Consider the following 20,326-nt stretch of genomic DNA (forward strand, 5'->3'; position numbering starts at 1 on the left):
CTCTGTCCTCATGACCTAATCACCTCTCAAAGGCCCCACCTCCTAATACCATAACCTTGGGAGTTAGGTTTAAACATAAGAGTTTTGAGGAGACACAAACATTCAGACCATAATAGACATCAATAGGAAATTTGATACTAAAAGGTGCTCTATTCATATAATGAACTATTAAGAGTGAATATGCATGTGTTTCACTGTGTCACATCTCAAAATATAATTCTGAGTCAAAAAACCAAATTCAGATGTCATTTATGTGTATACTAAACAACACAAAACATGGAATTGGAATATATATGTAAATAATATCGAAACACCAAAGGACTCAACGGAAGCACCCTACACTCATGTTAGCAGCTACCCTAGGCCATGACTAGAAGCTCATGTGTGATGTCAGTCCTACAAGAGGTTCTGACTTCTTCCATATGTGCTAAGGGCAAGTGAGGGCCCAGGAACATGGGGAGCCAGAGATTTTGTGGTTGGTAGATGCCAAGTGTGTGGTCAGTGGAAAGGAGAATGCCCAAAAGACAGATGGTGAGCACAGGGTTGGCTGTAGCTTCATGTAGCCCCGGGAGACCAGTAAAGAGGGAAAGCAGCAGGGCTCCCGGCCAAGGCCTCCCTTCCTGCCCCGGACATTGTTTCGCATCATGTAAGCCCAGGTTTTCTATAGGCTCCCAGGATGGGGGAGGGAGCACCCTAATTTTTTTTTTTAATTTAATTTTGGAGAAATAAGGGAATGTGATGTCCTTTGATATTATGGCCTGAAATGCAGGGTTGACCACGTGAACCCTGTAGACAAACAGACAGACAGAAATCATGCTGGCCACATTCCCAGGTGGCGGAAGTTTCAAGTATCTTCTGTCTTTAGGGGGTTCCTCGCTGAGACCTGGAGCAGTTCATGAGAATGCCAGCCCATGGTCAAGCCCGCCTCACCTTTGTTCGTGCTGTTCAAGTTCCACAACGCCGGTTTGCCAAAAGGGCAGGTTTCACACATCTTCTCCATGACGATAGAGCTCAATGTAACGTTAATGTGTATTATTATGAAACTAAATATTAAAACTGGTGGTGCATGGAGGGGATTGCTGAGATGAAAGCGAAGCTGCAGGGGGCCATTTTTGGATGGATTTCAACGGGGAGGGCTCAGAAGTGCCAGGGAGCCCTGGGACGTCCCGGGAGTCTCCAGCGTCCCAGCCTGCCCCCAGTAGCCACCCCTTGCCTGGTGCTGACAGTTTCGAGCATTTCTTCCTGCAGAATCCTCTTTTGTTCCTTGGCCTTTCGTTTGCACAGATCTTCAGAAGTTAAACATCAATCTGCTGTCTTTGTATATATACCACTTACAAAAATTAGGGGATACTTCAAAAATGAATATAAAGCAATAAAATATCCCCAGAGACGGATTTAATGGCGGGCGCACAGGGCACGTACCCTGGGCCCCGACTTCTGAAAGGCCCCGCAAACCCCAACTTGACACTTTTTTCTAATGACAAGGGGCCAGTATTTTCTTCTGCGCCCATGGCCTCAACCAACCTTAATCCACCTCTGAGTATCCTCTAATGTTTGTGAGCAGTATATCTGAGCGGGATACTCTGCATCTGAAGCCATCAGATCCTGATGTTTATGATACCTCTGTTGTTTGTCCCCAGGTTCTTGGGGCTTAAAATGATTCTTTTATAGAATAAGGACACTTTTTTTCAAAGTTTTGAAATTTGTGGTGTTTCAGACTGAGGTTCCCAGAGGCAGCCTGTAGGTACCCGAATGTGTGTGGATCCTGTTATGGAAATGTCCCGGGGGAAGAGGGGCTTGGTGGGATGGGTGTGACTGGAAGCTATGAGACTGCAGCACAGCCGGCTCTGACAGGGACTCCGCTAGGCCTCCACTCACTCAGCCTCCCTCCCTGCAGTCTCTTTTCTCTAGCAGTAGCACAGGAACCACTGCCTCTACCTCCTACCGGTGCTGGGAATCAGGCACCACATGTCTATTCAGGCACAGACCAAAGGACTGAGAGGAGAGAGGTGGATGTGATCAGTGCCTCCAAGCAGATTTTATGAAGTGCTTGCTGTGTTTGTTCTAGGCACTGTTGTGGATGAGTCTATTTAACCTAGAAAACTATCCAGTGAAGCAGGTACTCTTATTACCCCCTTTTAACAGATGAGAAAAATGAGACACTGAGAAGCCAAAGAAGTTGACACAAGCCGGCAAGGGTTGGAGCCAGAATTCCAAAGCCAGCCGATCCTACCAGTATGATCCCACACTTGCTGCCCAGCAAGCTGGTGGGCAGAGGAGGCTAATTACAAGTTCCTCAGAACAAGGGCCCAAGCTGACACCACTGGGAAATTTGGGGTGTTGGTGCCAGAGTGAGGCCAGGGATACAGCAGTGTGTGGGAGAGATGGTCATACAAACAGCAGGGAAGCATGGGACCCTGAGCCTCCCGGGCTGTGACCAGGGAAGGATGGGGCCCCCTTATATATATATAGCATAGTGGCTATGAGTATGCACTCGGTAGGTTTGACTGTATCGCCGCAACTTGCTAGCTAGCTAGCTAGTGAAATGGAATGATGACAGCCGACCTCCTAAGCTTTATACGAGCACTCAGTAAGTGTTTGTTGTTATTATTGGTTCCCCTTTTTCTCGCTCTCACCAGAATCTTATTGGAATAGTGCTCTCCACCATCCACATGAAGGTGGTATGGACTGACCAGAGCTTCTCAAACTTTAATATTGTATGTGAATGACCTGGCGAGCCTAGTGAAATAAAGGTTCTGATCAGGAGGCCTGAGCCGAAGCCTGAGATTCTGCATTTCTAACAAGCTCCCAGCGACATCACTATGTCACGATGCTGGTCCATGAACCTCGTGCTTTGAGACATGAGGGTGAAGATAAGTTAATATCCTTTTATGACTTCCTGGAACAAAGTACTCGAAAATGTGTTCAGATAATACCTGTCATGTGGATTCTCTTCTCTCTTGGGCAGTATGATGCCATCCTGTTAATCAGTAAACATAAACACCTACCTCTGTGTAGGTTCGGGGAACTCAAGGCTCTGTGCTAATTCAGGGCGCCTGCCCTGAAGGAGCTTATGCTCAACAGCTAACCATAATTAGGTAGACAGCCACGGAAAGAACCGACCCTGGCTGCTAAATGCGGGCTACCCACAGTGAATGGGAGCAAACCAGCAGGGTGTATTTCACATTCTACGGAGAACTAACATCCACATACTTCCTTTGAAATGTTGAGGATTAACACATGCTCCAGATGGAGGATGGCATTAATAAGTCTTGACTTTTAATAAGAGAGTCATGTCTCTCTCTATAACGATATTCTCCCATAGGATATGTGAGGCTGGGCTGTGTTGTTTTCATAGTTGAAAGTCTCCTGCATTCCTCGGTAATGGAGGAACCACGCACTGAGATGTGGAAGTCATCTGGAACAGAAACTCACAGGCTTGCGGTCACACCACACCATTGTGGCCATTGTTTCAGGAACATGTTGGTTTCATTTGGCTGCATTTTGTGGGGCTTTCAGCTCCTGCTTTATTCCATTTGAAGATTATTATTTCCTATGGAAACAGTGATGTCAAGTAGATATATGGGTGGGGCTCTAGGCCATGAATCAACACGAGATAATTCATCACATGGGGTGCGAGTTATTAGGTTTAGGAATTGCCAGTTTGTGCAGGCCACCCGCCCCCAGCCCTGTGTTTTGGGTGGAGCGGTCTGGCAGGCTGTGGGTGGCACACTTGGGAGAAAGTGTCCATTTAAAATATATATTTTGAGCATCTTCTTGGAATAGATATATCGGCCTTGCTGACACAGGGCATGGTCTGCCCACAAGAGCAGTGGGGGAGAAGAGAGGGCTGACTTGATGGGGCACGCTGAGATAGGTGGTAGAATGTTGAAATGTTTTCTTGGCCCTGGCCAGTTGGCTCAATGAATAGAACGTCCACCCAACATATGAACATTCTGGGTTCTATTCCCAGTGAGGGTACACAAGAGAAGCTACCATCTGTTTCTCTCCCACTCCCTCTCCCCTTCTCACTCTTGTCCTCTTCTGTAACCAGTGGCTCAACTGGTTTGAGTGTCGGTCCTGGGCGCTGAGGATAGTTTGGTTGGTACGAGTACATCAGCCTCAGGCCCTAAAAATAGCTCTGTTGATTCAAGCATCAGCTCTATATGGGGGTTGTCGGATGGATCCTGGTCAGGGCACATGCGGGAGTCTGTCTCACTACCTCCCCTCCTCTCACTTAAAAAAAAAGAAATGTTTTCTTGAGTGGGTATTGCCCTAATGAGCAAAAACTTTTTTAAGAGATGAGGAATTTTTATCAGGTAGGGACACTTGGGAAAGGGAACTCCTAGGAAATGAAGCTTTCTGGGGGAAGGGGGTCCTTGGCCTTGAGCAGACACGGAGTTGGCAGGAGCTGTTATCGAAAGTCATGGGACCAGGAAGAGGCTCTTTAGGCCTGGCTCATGGGGAGGGGAGGTGTAGAAAGGACAGCCCAATATAAGCTTTTTTTTTTTTTTTTAACACGAGGTCCTAATTATGTTCCAGGCAATGTCTCCTTTCATTCTCCCAAATAAACTTTAGGGCATGAATAGTAGTGTTACTTCCATCTCACAGACTTGGAAACTGAGACTCAGGGAGGGTGAGAACTTGCTAAAGATCATAACAGAATGATGGAGCCAGAGGAAGCCATTTGAGTCCAGAACCTAATTTTTTAAATACCATCTGTGTCCTTAAAGAGAAAGATCGAACCAGAACCTTAGAATTCAAATGTATTCTGCTAAAAGTGTTCATCACTAGACTCATGAAACACACACCATGCCATGGTGACAGAGGGCCCATCTGGGCAGGGCAGAGGGACCTGGAGGGTGACCAGGTGTCCCCGCCAGCTTTCGCTGGTAGACCTGGAGCCCAGGAGAAAGCTCCACGACCACCACTTACAAAGCTCCTACCAGGGTTCCCTGCCTGGGCTACCGTCGAGCTGAGCCTCACAGCAACAGTGAGCAGCCCCAGATTATTCCATCTGACAGATAAAAGAGACAGAGGCGGGACAATTTTCAGTGATGTTATCAAAGTCACTCAGCCATGAAGGGGCTGTCCTTTGCTACAGAAGTTAGCTCTTGATTGCTAGGCTATACTGCGTGTGAGTCAGAGACCTGGTGGCTGCCGCCGAGCACCTGGTTCACTTGCGGACCAGGACTGTGACCTGGGCCTGCACACTGGCTCGCCAGGACAGCATAGGAGGCCCCTTTGACCATTGTCTTGGACAAGGTTGAGGGCAGACCGAGACCAGGAGAAACCCCAGCCAAATTCACACTGTTTGATAAAACATAGCTCGTTCCTTCTCCAGGGCCAGTTTCCCTCTCTGCACCCAGAGCCTCCGTTCTCACCCATGGCCTCCCAGCGCGGTCTGCTGCTGTACTGATCACCAAAACACATTCCCTGTGTAGGCGCTTCCCCGGTTCCAAACAGCGGGCCTTCATGGGGGGGGGGGGGGGTCGGCAGAGCCATTTATTTGACTTGAAGCTTGAGGGTGAAGTTTAGCGAGGATGAGGCTACTTCACAAATGCTGGTTTTGTTCTTAAACTCTATTCTCTTAAGTCTTTCCATGGGAATTGAAAACTTAGAGAAAAAGACAGGAAAGAAAAACAATCCCAGCAGAAAGCACACATGGAAACCCAACCCTCTGGTTCTCAGGCAACCGGACCTGAGAGGAAGGAGCTCAGAAGCCACAGACGGGAGCAGAGGCCCCGGGAGCCGTGCAGCCTGGTGAGGACGATGGGTGTGGGAAACGTGCTTTGCATGCTCTGAAGCAATACTTTACTGTGAAGTGTGGGGTGCTGGTTTCAATACGTAAAATACATGTCTTAGAAAATATCCAAAAGTAACATTCCAGAACTGGGGTGGGTCAAAAGTGAAATTTGGGATCGTGTAAGCTGATCAGCAGCACCCCGAAATCATACACTCTGAATTTTCAACCCCCGGCATGGGTGGCTGGTTGGAGGCCCAATTTCTAGATTTGCTTTTGAATGATTTTCTCTCAGGAAAGACATCTCCCACTGTCCTCTGCCACCTCTTTGCTTCTCCATCCCCACCCAGGGCTGTGACATATGTCTGTGCAGGTTGTCCCCTGCTCAGCGGGAGGGGAAGTCACTCACATCGAAGTCTATGTAAGTCAGACCATTGGTTCTTCAACCTGCTGTACACTGGAATCCCTCAGGGGACTTTAAACAGTACTAATGTCTTGTCCCCTCTCCAGAGAGCCTGACTTAATTGGTATGAGGGGCAGCCTGGGCATTAGGCTTTTTAAAGTTGCCCAGGTGATTCTAATGTGCAGACATGTTTGAGAACCACTGAACGAGACTGTGCTGTGGACGGTGTCCACTAGGGATGTGTGGTAGACAACATGCTAGCCCTTCACACTGGCCCTGCTCACCCTCAGACGTGATCTTCAATGACCTGAAACTGCTAGGAGGAGAGATCGCAAATGCAATACAGACTTCTCTGCCTTCTGAGTCATTTTTTCACCGGGGTTGAGCTTGAGGTTAAGGAGAGCACAGGTACTGACTCCTGAGTCTTTGAAGACTCCCCTGCACTTCCGGCACCCTTCCAAGGGACACAGGAGAGGCAGGGGTCTGATCCTGCTGAAAATTGGGAATATTTTAAGCCTGGTTTTGGAGGTTTCCCAAGTTTGGTGCTCTGCCCCGGGTGAGCATGCTGTTTTGATCCCTGGGCTAAGAGAATGATTTAGGCCTTCAGAAGAATCTGGCTTATTTCCCTTGGTGCCTAGGTCATTCTCTGGTTATAAATCAGCCACCATTAGCAGATGCATATTACTCTCTCTCAGGCTGCAAGGGAACTATGCAGTTTGTTACTGAATTAGCAACTTAATTGCACTAAATATAGCTCCAATGCCCCAAAGAAGTTATGGCAGCTCCCAAAGGTGTCTGGCTTTCCACAGCCTCCCCCACTTCCTCTGCCCCAAACTCAGGGAGCAAATTAAACCCTGAACAATTAAGTCTTATGAAAGCACAGCTTCTGGAATAAACTTACTTTGCTTTGCATATGTCAGTATCATCAAATCCGGCCATATGAATTTAATGTCACTGTTTCAATAACAACTAATATCCTTCAAATGGGAAGATGGGGGAGACCAAAAATCCCACAAAAACCAGAGAAATGAGACAAATATGTGACACATGCAAGTCTGTGGTGTTGTGGTTCAGTCAAAAGGTTGCCTGTTTTACAACTTAGATGCTCTGTAACTCATTGACGATCCCCTGCTGCGAGTACATGTCATTCTAAAATTACAAGTCCAGTTTCTTTGGCTGAAACCTTGCATCTGGTGTGTGTATTTATACTTGGCATTTCAAAGTTAATATTTTTGGTTCAGCAGAGGGATTCAAAAAAAACATTTTCTGAAAAGTTCCAAATTCTTGGGCAGAAAGTTGCATCTATACTGAGTGAGAGAGAGAACCAGTTATGGAAGAGGCCCCGAGTTGCTCAGCCAATATCTATTCTACTCTCTTTCCTTTGTAATAGAACAGCAGCAAAAGCAACTACATTTCCCAGGCTGCTTTGCAACTTGGTATGGGCACAGAACCAAAATCTGCTTGATAGGTGAAAAGTGGAAGTATCAATATAACCTAGAATTTCCAAGAAGGTTTTCTTTACAAGAGTTAATCAGATGTGAGGTGTGCCCTTTCTTCTCTTTGTTTTTCCTTCTGGCTTGTAGAATGTAGACATAATGGGGCCTCAGCAGCCATCCTGGAGCATGAGATGACTTTGAAGAGGAAAATGTGCTAAATGAAGACTGCAGAAAGGTAGGAGTCTGGGACGCTGGTGGCAGGGGATCAGCTCTGTACTGCCTACCTCTCAACTTTCCACATGTGAGAGATAAACAAACTTGTTTAAGTTAAAGTGATTTGGGTCTTTTAGTTGTATGAAAGTAAATCTAATTCTCAATGATAGATTAGAAGAGTAAAAATAATAGAAAGGTCATCTCTCCCTCTATGCCAGTAGATTTTTCCCATGTTAGTCACATTATTTAATGAGTGAACAGCATTGTTTGGGAAAAATGTAGGTAACTATTTCTTGAGCTCAGCAAAGTTAAGCAACTTGACTAAAGTCACCCAGCTAGTAAGTGACAGCCAGTATTCTAAGTTAGCCTCTGCTTTACTGGAACCTGCTTTCCCTATAAGGGGAGCAGGAGTTAACTACAGTGTGGTAGTGTTTGCAGTTCTTAATTAACAATATTTCATGTTGAATCCTCAAAAGGCTGTGCAGTGGTCAGGTCTGGCCTGAATCCATCCCAAACCCAAGGAACCTGTGAGAGATTTGTTTAGTCCAAAGATGCTACCCCTTCTGGGATTTGCTGGGCTTTGTAAGGCTTGTGTTCCTCTCTCCTTCATCCAAACGCCACCTCTGATGCCCCCAATAAATGGTAATAGACTCTATAACAGGAGAGAAGGGATAGCTCAAGTTTCCACAGAAAGTTACCTGTGCTTAGAGGTTATTAGTCAGGGGTGGTCCCACGGACAAGATTGTTGGCCTCCCACAACTGGGTTTTCCACTCAGTCAGTTACTATGTTGATAATGTAGCAGGACAGAGCACTCCACAGCTGAGGCAAGTAATTGGAGAAATGAGATACATCAACCCATCAAAACAAGGAGAGGGGTGAAGGAAGCCTCTTTGTTTACTTAGGCCAATCTTGTTCATTAAGTGTGGATGACAATAAAATTTACTGAAGAGAATTTAATTCCTGCTCTGGAAATACCAATTACATGGTCAGCTGTCTGCTTCTCTCTCTATACCAATCATAGTCTGCTATCCTAAAGCAGGGCCCGCAGCGTGAGGACAATGTTAGGCCCTGGAGGAGGCGAGTCCCTCCCTGGACGCACGGGCTCTGAGGGCATGTGTGCCCAGTGCCTGGCTCGTGGCCTGCCGACACGGTGAGCTTCCTGTGTGTTGCTCAGAGAGCTGAACAAATTTCTCAGTGTCTTTAATACTAACCCTGAATAATGTTTTTTCATCATCCCATCTTAAGATAGTGGCTGACATAAGAACTAAGCCCAACCTTAGAAATACATATGAAATAATTTACATAATTCACATGAAGCTGGGTCCTGTGTGGTTTGTCTTAGCATATTATCATACTTAAAGGAGGAAAAATAGGATTCTGCTATGTACACATAACAGAAAATAATAATAATAATAATAATAATAATGGTTTATACAAGATTGAAAAGTTTATTCCTCATTTGGAAGAAGTCTGGAGTCAAGCAGCATCACATTCATTGAGGATCCAGCCTTTATCCTTTTGCCCCATTCTTGTAACCAGTAGCCTTAATCCTCAAGGTCACTTCATAGTTCAAAGTCGCTGTTGGGACTTCTGCAATCACATACAAGTTATAGTGTTCGGGGATGAGAAGAAGCAGAAAGTCAAAAAAAGGAATTCACTCCCAGCTATCTCTTCTCCAGGTAGTCTTTCAGAAAGCCCCTTTGAAAATTGCTGCTTATATCCAATGAGCCAGAACTTAATCACATGGCCAAACTTAGCTGCAAAGGAGACTGGGAAATACAGTCTATTAACTGGGCACCTTGCCCCTCCCTGGACCCCTCAATAATATAGGCTAGCAGTTCTCAATCTTTCTAGTCTTGGGAACCCTTTAGACCCTTACAATTTATTGAGTAACCCAAAGAGCTATTGTTTGGGTAATATCTATTAGTATTTATCATATTAGGAATTAAAACTAAATAAAATATGTATTCATTACACTTTAAATATCTTACAGTTTTATTTGTCAACTATATACATCAGTAAAACTGGAATCAGCTCCAAGACCTCCAGAAAATGTTAAAATAAAAATAAAATTACAACTGTAAATCATTTACATATTAAATAACATGTATTTTCCAAAGCAAAAAATTAAAGTGAGAAGGGTATTATCAATTTCCATTTTTTGCAAACTTCTTTAATATTTGATTTAACAAAACACAGCCAGATTCTCATATTTGCTTCTGCATTTACTCTGTTGCAATATGTCGTTTTGTTTGAATTAAATAAAGACAATCTGGCCTCACATAGATATATGGTTGAAAATATAGAGCTATTTTAAAAGCTTTGCAGATAATTGTAGATATTATCCTTTAATGCTGCACCAAACTCACATGGTAGTTTCTGAAAGGCTAGTTGCAATGTGATATCTGAAATTGCATCAGTGAATACGTTGCACTCTCTTGCAGTAAAATCCATTGGTTTATCTTGCATGGTGAATGTATTTTTTTTTACCTGAGCATGATTTTTGTAATATCATATGGAAAATGTATATTACAGTTATGCAGACCTTTCTTTCAAATGTTGACATATTTCATTATATAAAACTTTTAAAATCACAATTTTTAAAATATCATTACTGATCTCAAAAGAAAAGTCCCCTTTGGGGGATGTTGTCAAGCTCATGGTGACAAATAAATGTTCTCAATAATTTTAATTTTCACTAGAAAGGTTGAATGTTATCATTGGCGACAAATATTGTCTGTTATTTCCCTTGGAGTGGCAGGCTGACTTTGTTCAGTTTTGAGAAAATGTCTGCCAGATGCAATAGTCTTAGCAACCATGGTGCCTGCTGCCACGGGCATTCAAGGCCCATAGAGTAAGCTAGGAAGTCAGGGTATGACTTCAGCACAGGGACCAGAAAAGTGCCCCCCCAAGAGTGAGTCTCCAGTGGCCTCCCAAGGGCACGAATGAGGTGCGGACACACTCTCGTCTAAACCTGTCCAGTTGAGCTTTGTAGACAGACTTTTGTTTTCCCTCCGCAATCTATTTTCCTTCTGAAGAATTCCAAGCATGTTTCTGTGGCTCCTGTTCTGGCCGATGAGGGATCGGGCTCCTTCCTGGCTGAAGTAGGGTCAGACCAGCCCCCGAGGTCCAAGGGAGGAGCCCAGCCTGACAGCAGAAAGAACAGGAGTGAAAGGGGCCCTGACTCCGTCTCACAGCCAGTCAGTGGGGGAAACTGGGCACAGCTCTCCCTGTGGTTCCTCTGACAGGGAACCAGTTTACTTAGGCTCTCCAAGTTTCACCTCTGAAGGTTCAAAGGTGGTAGCTCTTTGGTAAGCTAATTGCTGTGAACTGTTTTCCAGTTGTGAAGGTGGGGGCTGGGTTAAGAAAAACTATCAAAAAAGAAAAAAATAAATAAAGAACCGTGTGGAATCTGCTTCATGATGGTTGCATGCTGCTCAGTCAGTGTTTACCTAGTGTCAGGCATCAGCCAGCAGAGGACTTTAGCAACAACATATATATGTGAAGAATCTTCCAAACTCTGTTCTCTCCCCCGGAGACCTTACATGTGTGTGTCCATGTAAAAGTGCCGTTCCCATGGCACTGTGTCTGTCCACACAGATGAGTGTCTACATACCACACTAGTCCCTGTGTGTCTTCTGTGTCTATCCGTTACAGACATAAGCAGCAGTGGCAATGAAAATTATTTACTCTAGGACCAAGAAGATGATATTAACAGTCAAAGTACATGAAGTAAGATCATTTCTTTCTCTGCTCCCTCTATTCTAAACATAATTTTATGAGCAGGTACTTATGAACATGGTAAAAAAAAAATTATGAAATAGCATGGAGTAAAGTAAAAAATAAGTCTTTTCTCCTCTGCCCCGGAAATGATTATGATCAGTTCTTATGTATTCTTCAAGAGATATTTTGTATGTTAAAAAAGAATATACATGGGCATCCTCCTTTTTAAAAACATATTCTTTTGAACAAATGAACGGGAGGATTAAACAGGAAAACCTCTATCTTCTTACTCCGGTTTCATATTCAGCCCCTTGTGTGTAAGCACAGGCTCCAGCACATGTCTGTATCTGTGATTTACACACGTGTAGATTTTATGCTGGAGGACCAGTTCTTTGTTATAAAAAAAAACCCACTTCTGGAACCTAGAAAACGGATTTCCTTCCCATTTCATCTGGTTATTAATCTTTCTAAAAGCTCAAGACAAATAAAATTCCCATATCTGGGACCTTTGTGGTATCCCAGAGGCAGGTGAGAACCATTTCTGTGGAGTTGTCTTCACTTTCTGATTTGTCATCAATTCTGAAGAGTGATCTGGTAAAGGTTTATTTAGTACAGCTCTCTGTTGATTTTATAACCAACTGCTGACTGCTTGGGACATAAAACTCTTGCTGATTTACAAGTAGTAACTGGACAAGAAACCCATAAATCATATACTGTACTAAAAGAATATAGGGGAACACAAATGCACACGCACACATATCCACTTCCTTTTTTTTATATATTCACTGAGAGGAGGGGAGACAGAGATACAGACTCCCACATGCACCCCAACCAGGATCCACTAGGCAAGCCCACTTGGGGGCAATGCTCTGCCCATCTGGGGTTGTTTCTCGGTTGCTCAGCAACTGAGCTCTTCTTCGTGCCTGAGGTAGAGGCCATGGAGCCATTCTCAGTGCTTAGAGCCAACTTGCTCTAATAGAGCCATGGCTGCAGGAGAGGAAGAGAGAGAGAGCCCCAACTGGGGCTCTCAGTATCCCAGGCTGACATTCAATCCACTCAACCAGCCAGGCCCACATATTCACTTTCAAAGCAAAAGTTGTAGGCATGTGCAGAAAATATATTAATTTTTATTTTTTTTTTATTTTGTTTTAAATTTTAGACAGAGACAGGCAGACAGACAGACAGACAGAAGGGAGAGGAGGGGGAAGAGAGAGATGAGAAGCATCAAATCATAGTTGCTTCACTTTGGTTGTTTATTGACTGCTTCTCATATGTGACTTGATGGGAGGAGGGTGGGGGTGGGATCAAGCTGAGCAGTGACCCTTTGCTCAAGCCAGTGACCCTGGACTCAAGCCAGACACCTTTGGGCTTCAAGCCAGAGACCTTGGGCTCAAGCCAGTGATCTTAGGCTTCAAGCCAGTGACCACTGGGCTCTTGCCAGTGACCCCTCAGGATCATGTTGATGATCCCGTGCCTGAGCCTGCAACCAACCCCACGCTTAAGCTGGTAAGCCCATGCTCAAGACAACAAACCTGCGCTCTAGCCAGCAACCTCAGGGTCCCCAACTGGGGCTCTCAGTATCCCAGGCTGACATTCAATCCACTGCGCCACCACCAGTCAGGCTATATTCATTTTTAGTTTGAGACGAGTTAAGAACTCATTGGTAAGAGGCCCACAGTCAATATCCTCTGAAAGTTAAATTGTATCAGGTAATATTTTAATATAGAGCAAGAGGCTTTGATCTTTTTTTCTTAAGGAGGAGACTCCAGTTCCCATTTAGATATGTTCCAAGAAGTTTTTCTGGTCTCTAAAGGAAAAAAATCTCTTTTTTTTTCTAAAAACTTTTACTGATCAAGCCCAAAATGTTAAATGTTCTCAGTGTTTTCTGAAACTTTTGAAAGTAATCTGCAACAGATATTTCTCAACTAAGTACTCACTTAAAGGTCTTTTTCTTTTCATGTATAAATATATTTTTTCTGGGCCTGTGTTTACAAAGATCTCTAATAATATGCTAAAAATAGAAAAAAAAGGTTTCCAATTCCAATGATACCTAGAATTTCAGGGAACTGACAGAGAAGGAGATATAAAGTAAAAATCTTGAAAACCATTTTTGTTTGGAAAGTGAAATTTTATAAATATGAATCTGCTACCATGAATAGTGTGCCAACTGTTTATCTCCCAAATAATAGTGTACTGTAGCTAGAAATTTAGGATGCATTTAGCAAAAAGCTAACCTTGTTTGGATCATGATTCAAACAAAACAAGAGGTAAAAATAAAATAAAAAATAGAAAATTGGGGAAAGTTTAACACTGACTAGATATTTAATGACTTTAAGGAATTTTATAATTTTTAGGTATTATAATGGTGGTGTATTTTTTTAGTCTTTTTTTTTTTTAATACACAATGAAATATTTTGGGATGAAATGATTTATTTGATGGTTTGGATTTGCTTTTTAAAACTCCAGTTGGGAGATTGTGGGTAGGGCTATAAATGAAACAAGATTGGCCATGAGTTGAGGTTTGGTAATGGCTACATAAGGTTTCATATACTATTCTCCCTACGCTTGTGTTTATTTGAAAATTTCATAATGTAGAAAACAATTAAACAGCTAAATTGAGCTAGAGTGGTCCTTACCTCTTTGAAAAGTTTTTAATTTTTCATTTCACACTTGTGATTCAGCAGGACCCAAGAATGTGGTGGTGTAGAGCAGTGGTCCCCAACCCCCGGGCCGTGGACCAGTACCGGTCCGTGGGCCATTTGGTACAGGTCCGCAGAGAAAGAATAAATAACTTACATTATTTCTGTTTTATTTATATTTAAGTCTGAACGATGCTTTATTTTAAAAAAATGACCTGATTCCCTCTGTTACATCCTTCTAAGACTCACTCTTGATGCTTGTCTCATAAGCTCGACAATTATATTTTAAAATACCACAGTTTTTACGCTGGTCGCATAATTTTATTTTGTGCATTTATCCATCCACCCTAAAGGCCAGTCTGTGAAAATATTTTCTGACATTAAACTAGTCCGTGGCCCAAAAAAGGTTGGGACCACTGGTCTAGAGGGCTCTGAGGCCGCTGGGAACTGCTGCTTGGGGGCGCTGCAGACAGCACCCTGGTCACCTGGACAGATGAGGACTCCTGAGCACGAGGCCACAGTCACCTCTGTGATGTTTGTGGGAACCTCTCTTCTCCCAGTTGGTAAGGAAGCCTCTGCCCCACAGTCACTGTGAGGAGTTTGTTTGGAGGAGAAACACCAGCTACCCAGGGGTGTGGGGCTTCATCACAACCCTTCTCCTCTGATCTAACAATAAACAAGGCCACAGGGAGACCTGGAGGTCAGAAGCTGAAAACAGACACTCAGGGCCAGCTCTTCACAAACAAGAGGCTTTATTTTTATACTGTAAGCTCCTCCCCCCCCCAAAAAAAAAAAGAAAAGTAGGGAGAGCATTTAAAGGCCTGGCTTTATAGCAGCGAACCATTTGGTGCATTTGAAATTTAGACCCGCGCCTGGCTCAGTGAAGTGAAGGAGAAGGTGACCGACACCTCTGGGAAGTTCCCCAGCCCTGAAAGACACCTCCCAGAGCTCTGCCCAAGGGAGTGAGCACAGGTCCACATTGCGCGGCCCCCTGGTGGTCCCAGGGGAGGAAGGAAGTCCTAAGAATTTTGTGAAAGCTCCTTCTTCTTGGTGTCTGGACTCATTACTCAGGCCTGGATGACCCCTTCCTGTTCCATCAAGATTGTCAGTCTCTCTAGCCAAAAAGAGCCCAAAGGGGCTTGAGGAGGTGTTTCCAGATTACCCCAAGTTCTTAAGAACCTGTTTCCTTTGATTTATAAGATCTTTTAGCTTCATTTTGAATTCCATGTGGTGCACCGAATGTGTCTACCCGCCTGGCCCCATGGGGGCCGAGATGGAGAAGAGGGGTGTCTCCTGGTTTTCTGGTCATTTCGATCTGAGCTTTGCCAGCAAGATCAATATTAGACCTTATGTGCCTCTGGGTCTTGCTCTAACAGTTACTGTTTGGAATCAGGTCACAGATATTATTAAAACACTTGAACAGCTTCCCAATTGCTCTGCAAACACATACCAAAATGTTTGACAAGGCTGATAAGGCCCCGCAGGCCCTGGCCTGGACGCTGAGCCTTGGAGCACATGCACAGAAGCAGGCAGGCCACTTCCCACACCAATCATCTCAAAGTGAGTAGCATGGCCAGGGCCAGGTAAACTCTAATTCACTGACCCCAGGTCACGGTTCTCCATTCATCCCAATAAGATACTGAGAGAGAGAGAAAATGGCAAATGCCCAGACAACAAACCAGAAGCTCTGCCAAGAATGTGTCCTCAATGGTCGAAGAGACCAAGCAAAGACCTGGTGTCAGAGTCCAGGGGCCACTCACTGGGCTTCCTGTCACGTTGGCCTCTGCAACCCCCAAATTAAGTAACAGAAGGAGAGCATTGTGGGATTGTCCCGAGGAAGAACACTGGTGGGTGGAGTTTGTGGGGTCCTGGAAGGCAGCTCTCTCTCAGGACTGCAGCAACAGTGAAATAAAAAGGTTAGCACAGCCGGCGAGGCACCTCCTAACACTGTCTCCCACTCAGGGGATGTGCCAGGCATCTGCCTCCTCTTCTTTGTATAAGTATCGGCTACTTAGTTCCCAGGACAGTCGTTAGAACCTGAGAACACTAGTTGCCAGGCTGTCCATGTAAACAGTGCTCCCTGTCCTTGTTATGCATGACAAGGGCCTTTAAGTCACTTGCCCCAGCCAAACGATGTGACTCTCCAGACTAGTTCAAGTGCCTCTTAGAGCCCACAACCCCTCACTGGTGTCAGAGAATAATTGATCAGTATCTGTCTCCCCCTCTAGGCTGGAAGCTCTGCAGGGGCAAAGCCAGAGCTGCTCTTTTGTTGGTTTGGTCGTTCACTGTCACCTCCCCTCCCCCCCCCCATGGCCCCAGTCCTGACACAGAGTAGATGCTCAATCAGTAAATATTGACTGAATAAACAAATTCGCATTTTCTGATGCCCTGGCTGTTGTAGGCCAGTCTCCCAGCTTGAGCTCCTAAAGCTGTTAGCTCTCTGATGCGTTGTCCTCAGAAGTATTGGTTACCTCTATGGTTAGCAGTGTTTCACTGTCAGAATGGGGACAGTTACCTTGCTGCCGCCTGAAGCTAGAAACTTCCCAAGGCCACTTCCTTGCATCACATCAGCCAAATTGGCTGTCCTACCCTCCCAGCTCCCACACAGAGACATCTTTCCTAACATTCTTTTTCCCATTTGAGCCTCCCTCTATACCAAACCCAAGCACAGGAATATAAAGTTGTAGGGTGGGTGAGGAAGAGGAGGGAATAGGGTGAGGGAGGCAGGTATACAGGACTCCAAGTGTCACAGCTGTGGGCACATGCCACTGGTGATGTTCAACCGCATCCCTGTCACTCAATTTCCTGCTCAGAACCAATGGCCCTCAACTAGGAATCCAGTATTTTATGAATAAGTTGAGTAAAAGCTAGTTTCTGTGAACGGAATTATAATTTTCCAACACCTATTGAATGAAATGAATTCTCACATGAAAAGATTTTGATCTAGAGATACAAATCACAATAATAATATACCAGGCTTATATAATCATATCCTTGGAAAAGTAGATATTTCTGACAAAAATGAGTAAAAACCACTCCATATATAAACATGCTGCCAAAACTTTAAAGAATTATTAACTCCTGTCTTGCTTTGCGTAAGCCTCCCTTTGTAGCCTTGAGTGACCTTATCTTTGTAACCTAAGAAAAATATATTTCTTTTAAAACCTGATGCTTTTAATCGTTTCTTCCAAAGTCTATAAGTCTGTTCTGGTTGTTCGTTACACAGTCTAGATGCAGGACAATTAAGGGCACCAAGTTTTTGTTGTTGTTTTTATATAAAGGAGGTAAATTTGTCTTGGCTATAAAGATTGTTTCCATGATTCATGATTTTCCAGGTATTGACATGACAGCTCTATTCTGTCTAATTCACAGGACCCTTCTGTGGATGCTGAGAGAAGTCCCAGGGTTCCCACTAGGCCCAGGTAGTTCCTACTCAGCCCAGATCCCAACCTAGGGCGGACATATCAAGCTTCCACCTTGCCAACAAAAACATCAGCAGCCAGGAGTCACTGTGACCCAATGATAACTTAAGGATTTAGTGGCATCCTTGTTCTATTATTAGTTATTTTGTATGGTTTGGCCATGTATCTAATATTCTAACAGATATTCTTTATTTTATTTTATTCCATTTATTTATTTGTTTGTTTGTTTTGTGCAGCCTTTAAAATACCCCGAGTCCTCAGAAGACAACTTACAGCAACCACGTTGTTTGAGATATGCAAATCTACTTTGGAAGCCGAGAACAGGTGCTGGGAAAGCTGCAGTTCATCCTGTATTCTCCTCCCTGCCTCCTTCCCACCAGGACTCGCACTGCTGTGGAAACTCCCAAAGTCGCAGCAGGACTGATTTTCCCCTTGGCGGCTGGTGTGAGCATGGAGACACCCGTAGGAAAGGAGTGGGTGATGGATAAACAGGTAAGATTCCTGCTTCTGCTTCTGAACTGTATCCAGGGGATTTCTACCTGTATCAGAAGAGGTCATTTCTCCATCCCAGCCTAATTTTTACCAATTTGAGACATTTTACCTCCCATCCCCCCCTTAAAAGGTATCTGTCAGGCTGCCTGGGCTGCTCTGCAGTCTAACGTCTGAAGGTTACATACAGCATAAAACACTTCATCTGTCAGCAACAATGACTTAAATATATCCTCTCGACATTATAGTCTCTACCGGGGGTCGGAGAATATTTCCTCATAGGGAGGAGGAGAGACGCGGACAGCCTCCTCCTCTCTCGGCTGTGTCTCTCGTGGCTGCTCAGCATCAGAGCTGGACCTGAAACATGAGTGAAAACACAGATGTGTTACAGCCCACAGCACCGCTCCCAGAACCAGTGCCTCTGACCTGGCCATGGCCACACAGAGGCTGAAGTCGCCCACCACCTTCCTCACAGACCGAACATTGCCCAGATGCTGAGCGTGACTGCTGGGAGGGAAGGAGCCCACCACACACACCTACCTGTCGTTTCCCTCATCCACGAAGGAAGGGGGGTCCTGGTCGTCGACAAAGGCAGAGTTTTCTGAAGGGTAGATGGTGTGGTACAGAGGAGGGCTTGGCACGGCAACAGCCACCACTCTCGACGGGGTGAGACAACAAGGGTTCAGCACTGGCTGCAGGTAGGCGGTGTTCACCCCAATGGGCTCTTGAGGGCCAGGAGAGGGAGGGATGTACTGCACCACAGTAGCCCCATGGAAGGTGATGGGTTGGTTGATACCAGTGAACACAAACGATTGTCCTCCTGCCATCTGCTCCGAGTCAAGGACCCTTTCCTCATTTTCTTTGCACAACTGACAGGAAAGCATTTTGAACTTGCACACAGCAATCAGGATGAATGTCACCCCGACTGACAGCAGGATGGGCCCAAGGAGCTGGGTCCATTCAAAGTGGGAGACCCCTTGGTATTTGATCCAGCCCATGACGGTGAACGTGAGCCCCACCAGTCCCAGAAAGATGCCTGAGAAGAGTAAGGTGGCCCCTGCCTTGTCATCATCGGACACCTGGATGTCTGCGGTACTGGGTGTGTAAGGCGTGACGGAAAACACGTTGACAGGGAAGTCCTCCACGGGGCTGCTGCCCTGAGCCATCGTCTTCACGCAATTACCTGCTTCTTAGAAGGGAAAGGGATTATGAGAGCTTAGAGCAAAGGAATCGCAGGGTGAGATTAGTTTAGGAAGAACTTTGGGCTTTTGTGGTTAACAGAGTAGAACAGGGAGAGGCCTGAACTTTGTTTAGAAGAATAAAGGTCTGAGAAATGAAGCCTGAAGTTTTCTCATATGCTGTCAGCAATTGAAGGGCTCTATTTTGCAATTCAATAACAAGCTCTTTCTCTCATTCACATTCATTCATTCATTCATTCATTCAAAAAGTATTTATTTACCTGCCTTACGGCACTGTTCCAAGGCCCTGTTTGTGTCTTAACAAAACCAGAATTGTAGAAATGGCAAGGTGACCATCAGGGCCTCTGACCGTGCAGGGGCCATTGATATATCAAACCACATGCTCAGACACCTAACCCAGTTTACCTGCTGGATCAGCTCATCAGAAAGAGGCAGACTTGACTGTGTGTGTATTCCTTCCCACTTCTCACGGGCCATTTGCTTTCAGCATTTGGGGAGTAATTCCAGGTGCGAGACAGGAGAGTCCCCCCAGGAAACTTTCCCATGCACTGCACCACTGCCAGGTGTTGAGTGGGCATCAGGCATGACCTAGCGTGCTCCAGACCCTCCCTCAATGGTGGCAGCACAGTTCCCGGTCTGCAAGATGAAACAAAGAGCTGCTTTTTCAAGCCTACTGTGTTTTGCAATTAAACCCAAGCTGATTTAGAGAAGAAAGCTCCATCTTCAGTGCCCTTATCCGTCATTCATATCTAGGGACCCTCTTAAAAGCAACCTCACAAATTTCCTTCTCCACCCAACAGTAACTGTAGCCATCTTTCTTCCCTAGACAGACCTTAGGTAAACAGATGTTTCTCTTCATTGGTTAAATATTTATATTATATCAGCTCCTTTTTTGTAGCACCAAGCAGAAGGAAAACTGTTGCTCTCTTGCCCTAAATCAGGGCTTCCCATACTTCTCTGATGATAAAAATCGTCCAGGTCACCTTATAAAAAAGCAAAAATCAGAGCTCCCAACTCAGAAAAACAAAACAGAACCAGAATTTTCAAGGGAGAATAAG

General features: G+C 44.9%; 1 protein-coding gene across 1 annotated transcript; it reads right to left on the reverse strand.

Annotated features, from left to right (window-relative positions):
- Window positions 1-14,345: 14,345 nt before the first annotated feature.
- Window positions 14,346-19,322, reverse strand: TMEM174 (transmembrane protein 174). The gene is made up of 2 exons (XM_066241418.1): window positions 18,610-19,322; window positions 14,346-18,426 (listed from the first exon to the last, which is right to left on the reverse strand). The coding sequence occupies exons 1-2, from the start codon at window positions 19,233-19,235 to the stop codon at window positions 18,321-18,323; spliced, it is 732 nt and encodes a 243-aa protein (XP_066097515.1). The 5' UTR covers window positions 19,236-19,322; the 3' UTR covers window positions 14,346-18,320.
- Between the last annotated feature and the right edge of the window lie 1,004 nt (window positions 19,323-20,326).

This window comes from Saccopteryx bilineata, chromosome 1, assembly GCF_036850765.1.
Source record: "Saccopteryx bilineata isolate mSacBil1 chromosome 1, mSacBil1_pri_phased_curated, whole genome shotgun sequence".
NCBI lineage: Eukaryota > Metazoa > Chordata > Mammalia > Chiroptera > Emballonuridae > Saccopteryx > Saccopteryx bilineata.